Raw genomic sequence first — 10,273 nt, forward strand, 5'->3', positions numbered from 1 at the left:
CTCCTCCCTCCGACAGAAGATCAGTTCCCCTGCCTCTCTGATCTCTCGCTATGTAAAACATGGGCTGGAATAGATTGTCCCATACTGTTTTCTGTCACACAGCATCAGTCTGAACAGGCTGAATCTCTAGACGAGATAAAACAGGACATATGTTGTGTAAATTTAACAGAAGCTAAACTGATTCCAGGCCCAGCTTCCCTGATAAAAAGCAGCCGCACACTCAGCAGAGGTGATTATAACGTTTAATCACTGATACCACATCGCCCGGCTGTGCAGGCTCCTCGCCCCGAGCTTTGATTTACCCGCCCTCTTCCTGAGGAAAAATCTCATTCAGTAGACGGATTGCTGAGCGGGCCTCTGCGACCAGCAACCTATAAATCATTCTTTAATCAGAGGCCTCTGAGATTGGGCGCAGACACCCGCGGGAGCAGCGCTCTGTGACACCTCCGACTCCTCCCCGTGTGTCTCTGCAGTCCTGGGAGTTTTTACCCTCTCACTCAGTTTTTTTTACTCCTCCGGGTTGTCTGCATTTGTATCAGTCATGAGGGGACGTAAGAGGGATGAGCCGCCTCAGGATGGCACCCTGCTCACGCAGACACAGGCGAACACTTCCTCTGCCTGTCAGGGAGGGCTGTCAGAGGAGCAGGGTGGGGAGGAGGGGTGTGGGGCTGCACAGCACAGGTGGGCTTTTCTAACGGCTTCATCGGAAGAGTTTGGGATCTGATTTCTTACATTTTAATCTTTTAGAAACAGGCAACCCAGCTGTTCTCCTCCAGTATAATAAGCTAAGTCCTTGTGACCAGCTGTTAACGTTCTCAGAGAGCACTGAAAAGAACAGCTCCTGTCTATCTGGAGCCCCTTATACAGGTCTACGCTCTGCTTGTGAACGGCTCCAAATCTCTAGCCAGACTCTTCTCCTCTGTTGTTCCAAAATGGTGGAATGAATTACCTAACTCATTACGATCCACAGAGTCCCTTTCTACTTTAAGGCCCCGTTTACACAGAGACTCCCGCAACGATTCTTCCTTTGCGTTTTCAAAAGCCACCCGCGTTTACATGAGGACGGCGTGAAAATGATCCGCGTTCATACGACTCCAGGAGGACAAGTCTCTTCTTCTATTCTTTCTTTTTCTGCCGTTTTGTTGTGTGAGACGGTCGGCAATCCAACCATAACGCGCATTACCGCCACCTACTGGCTCAACTGGAAATGTGGCTGAACGCGGGGCCTTCACCTGAAACTGCGAGTGCGCATGCGTTGACGTCAGCGTTTCACCCTGAGACGCTCCGCTCTGTGTTTACACGAAGCTGGATGGAGGAGCTGATTCAGATCTTTCCACTCTGGGGAGCGTTTTCAAAAGTTTGCGTTTTCACTGAAAACGCAACTTGGTCTCGTCTAAACGGAAGGCCAAAACGCAACGAAATGTTTGCGGAATCGACCGTTTTCGGCGTCATGTAAACGGGGCCTTAGAGATGTCTGAAGACTCATCTGTTCAGGGAACACTTAAGCACTTAAAGGACCATTTACACGACGATGGTTGGTTCGTTGTTACGATCGTCATGGTCTACCGTGTTGTGCTGCTAAATCTGCTGAATCTGTGACTATCTTTCAACAAAATGAGCATCTGTTGCTCCACTTCTGCTCTTAGCATTCATCAATACACCAGATAAACGGCCCAACTCTACTTCGGTGGAGATCTACAGAAAGCTGCTTCTGGACAAGACAGTTATAGCGCCACCTACAGGCCTGGCATGCTTACTAAAGCGTTTCAGTCCCCGGTAAACATCGATTTTTTTTTCTGCGCTTTAGCGTTTTTGGGTGAAATGTTGTCATGTAAACTGGCTGGATGATTATCGGCACCAATTTGAAGCATATTGGCATCCGCCTTTTTTTAATAGGGGCCGATAAGAAATCAAATTTCATACTGTGTTATTTCGGCTCCAATTCTTTGCTCTGTCTCTAGCGTTGTCCCACCCACAGTACCATCTGATTGGTGACACCAAGAGTCATTTTTGGGAAACTTACCATAGAAAACTTAAGGAAGCTGTTTATTTTTTTTTAAGTTTTCACCAATACACTAGATGATCGGCCCAACTCTACTTCAGTGGAGATCCAACAAAAGCGGCTTCTGGATAAGACGGTTATAGCGCCAACTACAGGCCTGGCATGCTTACTACAGCGTTTTCAGTCCCTCAGCATTTCCGTGTAAACACAGGTTTTTTTTTTTCTCTGCATTTTAGCATTTTTGGATGAAACATCGTGTGAAAAATTGAGGAAAAAAACACTTCCTCTTGCTCTTAATGGCAGCACCTGCAGCTCTTTATGGCACAAACTAAGGTTTTTTCTTTTTTTTTAATTCTTGCTTGTGTTGAACGTCGCTTTGGACTGTAACTCAGGTACCCACCACTTATCCAGGCTGTAGCTACTTTAAGGTTTCTGCTATAATGATGCATTTCTCTACAACCTGGATGTAAACAAACAGATGACACATGGTGTCTTGTGGTGCAGTGCAGTTTGTTATTCTGACCTAGAAAGAAGAGATACAGTTGTATATTGTATTGACCAGCACAGCCATGTAAGGAGGACTGGGGGCAGGTGGTGCTAGCTCTGCTAACTTTAGCCACACTCTGCAAATCAGGTTGATATTATTTCCTGCAGACTTGGTGATCTGATGTTAAGGAATGTTAAACTAACAATACTTCAGCAACATTTTGACAGTTTTCTCAGCGTTTTCCTTCTCGTCGTTCAGAGTTTGGGCTTACAATTAAAGATGTTTCTAAACATCCAAGACTTGTTGGGTCAGTATGGCTTACTCTAAGCTTAATGTGACATTTAAACAAGAAATTTAAATAAAAAAAGCTCAGTAAAACACAGTTTTATTTGTTTGAATATTAAGAATTAGTTTTTGTTTTTGTTGTAATCTGTTTTGATGCTCTTGTGTCGCTAACGGACGAGTCGTTTTAGCTCAGAGGATCAACATGGACTCATTAGTGGACAGCTCCAGGATGAATCTGAAAGGGACAGCTTTTGCTGTCTTGAAACAGAAATGTAGGAAGTTGGAGCTTCTATAAATTCACCTTGGGCTCAAGAAGACAGTTTGCAAAGTTGTCACTGAATTAAACAAGTTAAGTGTCAAGAAAAAACAACACTCACATGTGAAAACGATGGAAATCAAACGACCACTTTGAGGCACTGAGTTTTACTGATCCAAGCAAGCTGACAGCTAGATTCAACCAAGTGGAAGAGGAAAAAACATTACATTAAAAATTAATTACTCAAGCCCCTCCCCTTCCCTCTCTCTGGGTGCATTCTGGGATTTCTGGGGGTTAAATAATAAACATTAATAGAGAGGTTGAGGCTGAGGTTTGAGCTGCTGATTGTGGGTTTCTCTCTGTTTTGATCATAGGTGTTGCTTAATCATTGCCTCCCACATCCGCACATGTGAACTCATTTAAATTCTCAGCTGGAGCTGTTTTTTTTTTTTCCTCACACATGGGGACGCATGGGTAAAAAAAAAAACAGCCTCCAGTCCGAGCTGCTGCGTTTCCTCTGAAGCTGGTGGAGACGGAGGGAAAATATGTGATTGAGATGTTAAAAAGGGAGCTCAACACTTTTTTTTTTTTAAATGCAAAGACAGTGTGACGTCACCGTGTTGAAACATTTCCTCGCTCCTCACCGAGTTGGAGCTGTCAGAGCGCGCGCTGCCTCTGCTCCGCTCTCGCGCGCGATGACCATGGAGGCGTCCAGGAGTTTAACAGGAGGACTGCGCTGCCTGCCTGACACTGAGAGGAGCCGATTCAGGGTTTGGGATGTGTCTGTGTCCTCTTCGTTGTTTGGTGTTCATGATTTTGAAGCAGGAGACAGTTTCGCGACTTAAGTGACCAAAAGAATCATAAAAGGACGGAAACGCTGGATCTATTTGAAAACCATGCACTGTGCATTCCCATGGAGAGATGGCATGCGTGCTCCTCTTCACTCGACTTCTCCCCTCCTCACACCGCCTCACAAGAACATCCCTTTGCTTATTCTCGCTTTTCCTGTCATATCTGTGTTACTGCGCGCTGTTCCCAGCCGACAGCATAATGCAAACGCCAGGTGATCCGACGCCCAGCTGCCAGCGCGTCCTGGATCACGGAGCCAAAAGACGCATCCAGAAGTCCTTGTTCTGCGTTCTGCAGCACAGCAGCGCGGATGCATCCCGGACGAAAAGCGACCAAAGACCCTCCACGAACACGCACAACGACACGCCCAGCCCTCCCATGAGTAATCTAAAGTTTGGGAATAAGAAGTTGCCGAATGCCATCATCGTCGGAGTGAAAAAAGGGGGGACGAGAGCGGTTTTGGAGTTCATCAGGATTCATCCGGACGTGCGCGCTGCTGGCACGGAGACGCACTTCTTCGACAGGAACTATGACAGGGGCCTGGAGTGGTACAGGTGAGAGCTGCACAGGTGCATGCATGTCTTTATCAGTCACGTGATTCAATGTTACAGTTAATCTGCTGCTCTGATGTGCTCAGGAAGTTTTTTTTTTCTCTGTGAGCTGTAAAAACTGAATCACTGAAGTGACAGCTTTGCAGTTGTGTTAGAATATGACTAATTAGCAGGTTTGATAAATTGAAGTGAAGCCTTCTGATTTGGCAAGACTCACACAGCTTTTCATGCCCAGCAAAGGTGAAGAAAAATCATTTCTGACTGAAAACAGCACATTTTAACCTCAGATATCTGAATTCTTCTGCTTTTTTCTAGCCACATAATTTAGATTTATTTACATTAACCTGTCTTTATGGGTGTTCCACAGAGCTTCCACATATCAATTCATGATTTTTGTTGATCTGGCATCCTCTGTGTTGCAAAAGAGTCACTCAAACATCTCCATCTTTAAACCACTTCCACATTAAATCAGCCCGTCAGTGTCTGTAACAGGATACCTCCCCTCCCCGAGGTGCCTCTCTGTCTGCGTTGTGTTTTGAGGTAGAGGTGTTTTCTGCAGTCTCTTGACTCATTTCACTTTCTTAACGCAGGAAAAAAAAATCTGGAGGCCTGTGCTGTGTTTACATGAGGAGAACAGTGGTGCTCTTTGTAGAGCATTCATTTGATTTCTCATAAAATCCAGCCTCATGAGGAAAACTGTGTAAACTGCAGAGTGGGGGGACTCCTTCCACGAGGACTCTGAGCTGTTTACTTGTTTGAATGAGGTAATAACATTTCAGAATCAGTGGAAAGTAACTGCACACTGTACTTCAGCTCATACCTCCAACATGCTTCCATTTAGACTCCAAATGTTGAGCACATATGCAGACAGATATGGATCAACCTGCGAGTGTGTCTGATGTTAATGATCAGCTGTCACGCAGCCTGCAGGAGGGCTGGGTATCACTGGTCTTATGAAATAATTAAAGACTCAAAGTACCCCCACTAATTGGCACTCGTCAGGACGGGAGGCGTCTGAAGCCCTTTTATCTCCATGATGTGTCTGAGAAGTGTGAGCCGGACGTGAACCTTCGCCCATTACCGCTTTTTGACTGCCACCTGTCAAAGCTGCAGAGAAAAGGTCATGTGCCAGCTAACGTCTGAGGCTTGTTTTCGAAAACGGAGGAGTAATCCAGGAAGTCTACAGTAAACACTCATCAATGGAGGCCGGGCTGAGTGGTTAGCGTCTCATTATGAGGACGCAGCAGAGTGTGTGTTTGTAGTTAGCTGGTTCATTACAGAATCTGCTCTGAAGGATGACGACTGGTGGAGTTAACGCTCCACTTAGAGATGAATTCAATGTGTTTGAACAAAAAGCAATGACTGCACATCTACACATTCTTCCATTGCATAAAAGTGAAGCCAAAACATCCACCAGACAGGTGCTAACATTTTGCACATTTTGGACCAGAGTCTGCACAGGTGGTATCTGCACAGAGCTCTGCAGTCAGTTGTAGCGTAATGCCCCTTTAACAGCATCTACTAACAAATTCAAAACACTTCTCAGAAAATTAATATTTAAACATGAATCGACATGATGGGAATTAACCATGACGACAGAAACTACGCTGAAAAAACTTTTGAATTTTCTGGTTTGACCCAAATTCCATCTGCTTTAGGACAGAGCAGGCTCCACCAGGGGGAGCTCTAAATCTTACAGCCTCTCTTTAAGTGATCTAGGAATTGGATATTGACAATTAATTCTACATGCTTACATGCAAAATGGAAAAGCATTAATTATTGAATCCAGTTTGATTCTGGAATGTTTTTTTGTAGCTGTATCACTGAACTGTGGCATTAAGCTAATGTAGCCGCTTGCTAAATGACACATCCCTAGCTTCATCCTGTTAATGAAGCAGTCGCACATCCTGGAAAAATTCAATACAAGTGGCAGAAAAAGACTTGTTCCAAACTCAAAGTTTTTTCTGTTTCTTTAAACCTGCAGTTTTCATGATGGCCAGCAGGGGGTGAAATTTTTCCAAATGGATGAAACTAGAGAAAAAACAAGCCCACTTTCAGATAGTTTCATACTTCAGCAAACTTTTTTAGTAATGAGTTTATGGTCTCTTTTATTGGGATGTGCTAGTTGGCTAATGCTAGTCACATTATGTGCATGAGCAGTAATGCAGTTACTCACCACTAGCTGGGGCTGTAACTCCAGTAAATGGCTGTTTTTTCTAACCCTAGGATTCTCTCAGGAAAAGAAAGAAACCAAAGTTAATGACATCATGTGGCCGTTTGAAAAATACTTGATCAAAACTTACCCAACGTCGAGTGTTACCTTGCTTGACACTTGCTTGACAGATTCCACATCCACCAACCAATGAAAAATTAAATACACAGCAGATCTCGTCAGTTTTGACAGTTAACTTGCTGAATGTAAACAAAACAAAAAGAAGATTCCATTAACAGTTTCTCTAAAAGTGGTAAAAGATACCAAAAATAGGATAAGAACTAAGAGGTCAGAAAACTATGTGGCGCAACTCTTAAAGGTTCTGATTTTCTTTTCCAAAAGTCATACACTTCCTGTTGTATTTCAAAATAAAATCACACAACCACATATAGAAAGAAAAACTGTCTCAAACTACCTTTACTCTGAAAATGTACTATTACTGTTTATTCCTGCAAATTATTAACATTTACACCTGACATAAAATCTTTTTTTTAGCTCCTACATACAGTGAGGGATCATTTTGATCAAAGAAGGCACAGTAACTTTGACATAAAGTCCAAAATAAAAGACAAAGACCGCTTTCCAAGTTTACCGTTTGATTTTAGCAAATTGGAATACTGCAAAATTAAACTAACAACTGTCAGGGTTTTTTTTTTTAATAAATATGATAAAATAAACCAGTTTAACTGTTTACTCTCCCTGGTTCATTCATGTTGTCTGAACAAGACCTGAAGCAGACGGCAGTGTAGCGCCAACTACTGGCGAGGAGGACTTACTACTTTTTTTGCATCGAGTATCAGCTGCTGGTATTGGCAGCCTTCACAGGACTGATACCATAAAACAAGGCTGGTATCTGCCTGATACCAGATACTGATACCAGTACTCGCCCATTCCTTGAAAATTTTACACCAATTTTGATTTTGGACATTTTTCTGTTCAAACATATTTAATACAACCATTTGATGAAGAAAACTCCAAAAACCCAGTTCAACTCCCTGACTGGTTGAGTATGGTTCATCCACCAGGTCAAAGAATCAAACACCTGATCAGATTTGTTATATAAACCGTGTCCTTGGTCTAAGTTTCCTGTGAAACTCCTAACTTTACAAACCTGCTCCAATCATTACTTTCAGGACTTCAATGGCCTACTTTGAAGACCCAGAAGTAACCTCAGAGAGCGGCTCTGCTATATGTGTTCTGTTTGCATTTATGGTGATTTATTACTCCTGAACCGGGCTGGCTGATGCACCGGAGAGCTGTCTGCGAGACTGGTCTCCTGTGACAACAGACTACTATGACTGTGCGTCAGAGCTCTTATTATCATTTACATGAAGAAACTGGGTTCACGGCCAACTGGAGCTTCTCACATGGTTTTGCGCCTTTGAAGCTCACTTGAGTAATCCTGCCCTAAATAGACATCTGATGCACACTTTTTCCTTTTGACAGAGAAGGCAAGGACGCTGTGTCCTCTCCGTCTGAGTCTGTTAGCCTTTGTGCTATTTACGCAACTCAAAACAGGGATTTCTGAAAAACACTTAAAGTAATGTGAATGTAAATGAGAAGCCTGTATCTTGCTGGAGCTTTTACTGTGTGTTTTCATTTTTCATGCAGAGGTTTAATGCCAAGGACTCTCGAAAGCCAAATCACTATGGAGAAGACGCCGAGCTACTTTGTGACGAAGGAGACGCCGCATCGGATCTCAGCCATGTCCCGGGAAACAAAGCTCATCGTGGTGGTGCGGGACCCTGTGACTCGTGCAATATCAGACTACACTCAGACTTTATCTAAAACCCCTGACCTGCCCAGCTTCCAGGATCTGGCTTTCAGAAACCAGAGTCAGGGTATTGTGGACACGTCTTGGAACGCCATCAGGATCGGCTTGTACGTCCTGCATCTCGAGAACTGGCTTCGCTACTTCCCTCTGGCTCAGATCCACTTTGTCAGTGGTGAGCGTCTTATCACGGACCCTGCAGGGGAGCTGGCCCGGGTGCAAGACTTCCTGGGGTTAAAGAGGATCGTCACAGACAAACACTTTTACTTCAACCGCACTAAGGGCTTCCCTTGCCTTAAGAAGCCGGAGAGCAGCGGTTCGCCGCGTTGTCTGGGCAAGTCAAAGGGCAGGACTCACGTGCAGATAGACAGAGACGCGATAGAGCAGCTGAGAGACTTCTATAGACCTTATAACGACAAGTTTTATGAAATGGTGGGTCACGATTTCAAGTGGGAGTAGAGACTTCGATTGTTTTTTAAAACTACAGAATCAGACAGAATCTTACATTCCTCCTTCAAAACAGCTCAACCGTCAGTGTTATGCAGAGACCAGCGATGTAGACGTGCTGCAGGGGCCTGAAAGATTTCTATCAGGAGAAGCAGACCTCAGATTGAAAGATCCATTTACTCGACAATGGTTTTAGGATGAAACGCAAGAATTGTTGGCAATAGCATTTTAGCAAACTTTTAAAAACGGCCTCCAGAGTTGCCATGGAAACAGCAAGCCAGGTTTTAGTGGAAATGTTGATGCCACGCTCCGTTTTGCGCATACTACAGTCTAACAGTACCATTGTTACCAGATGATTGGCCCAACTCTACTTTGGTGGAGATTTACCAAAAGCGGCTTCTGGGCAAGACAGTTATAGCGCCAACTACAGGCCTGGCATGCTTACTACAGTTTTTTCAGTCCCTCAGCATTTCCGTGTAAATGCAGATTTTTTTCTCTGCGCTTTAGCATTTTGGGGTGAAACGTTGTCATGTCAACTGGCCGGGATGATTATCGGCACCGATTTTGAAGCATATTGGCATCCGCCTTTCTTTCAATGGGGGCTGATAAGAAATCAAGGCTGAATCTATACGACGCCAAAAACGGTCAAATGCGATTACATTTCTTGCAGTTTGGCCTTGCGTTTAGATAAGACCGCGTTGTGTTTTGTCCAAAAACGGGAACTCTTGAAAACTCTCCGGAGTGGAGAGTTTTCAAAGCGCTCCTCCATCCAGCCTGGTATAAACACAGAGCAGAGCGTTTCAGGCTGAAACACTTACATCACCGCATGAGCACGTGTGCAACCACAACTTCCAGTTAAGCCATTCAGGTCCAGTTGGTGGCGGTAATGTGCCCCAAGGTTGGATTGCCAACTGTCTCTCGCGATAAAACAGCAGAAAAAGAAAGAACAACCACAACAATAGCCACGGTTACACGAGGAGTTTTTTGTCTTTCCGAATAGAATTTTTCCGAATGACTTTTCCGAAAACAATAGTATACATGGAAAGGAATATTCCAATCTCTGGTCTACATGCGCTGCTATAATGAAACAGAATAGTCAATGGGGCATGTGTAGAAAAACGTTAACATAACATGATTTATCAAAGCTGCTGGACGACAGTTTGTTTATCACATTGTTGCAATACTCCATATTGCAAGTTTTTCGTCCGTCCAGTCTTGAAATTATGTTCATTTCTTTCAAAGTTTGGATCAAAAACAAACTTTCCGCAGCAGTCCAGTGCTGACGACTCGCCGCCATTTTTAAAGTTGAGGAACATCTCTAGTTGCGTCCTACGTCATATCTGAGCATGTGCTGAAAGAACGCACCCTGACAACTTTATGTCTGAGTGGATACATGATACCTCAATCAGTTTG

At 44.0% G+C, this 10,273-nt stretch overlaps 1 protein-coding gene across 1 annotated transcript; it reads left to right on the forward strand.

Annotated features, from left to right (window-relative positions):
• The first annotated feature begins 3,613 nt into the window (after positions 1-3,613).
• On the forward strand, positions 3,614-9,963 carry LOC141785171 (heparan sulfate glucosamine 3-O-sulfotransferase 2-like). Its single transcript, XM_074663330.1, has 2 exons — positions 3,614-4,433; positions 8,254-9,963. The coding sequence occupies exons 1-2, from the start codon at positions 3,952-3,954 to the stop codon at positions 8,870-8,872; spliced, it is 1,101 nt and encodes a 366-aa protein (XP_074519431.1). The 5' UTR covers positions 3,614-3,951; the 3' UTR covers positions 8,873-9,963.
• Positions 9,964-10,273: the final 310 nt, after the last annotated feature.

The sequence above is a fragment of the Halichoeres trimaculatus genome, unplaced genomic scaffold, assembly GCF_033239565.1.
Source record: "Halichoeres trimaculatus isolate MK-OKI-2021-1 unplaced genomic scaffold, fHalTri1.1 fHalTri1_scaffold_23, whole genome shotgun sequence".
Lineage (NCBI taxonomy): Eukaryota > Metazoa > Chordata > Actinopteri > Labriformes > Labridae > Halichoeres > Halichoeres trimaculatus.

Bases quoted from the DNA above. Each gene is read 5' to 3' on its own strand.
- LOC141785171 (XM_074663330.1), top strand. From the start codon at position 3,952: ATGGCATGCGTGCTCCTCTTCACTCGACTTCTCCCCTCCTCACACCGC. The intron at 4,434-8,253 runs GTGAGAGCTGCA...TTTTTCATGCAG, and splicing joins AGGGGCCTGGAGTGGTACAG to AGGTTTAATGCCAAGGACTC.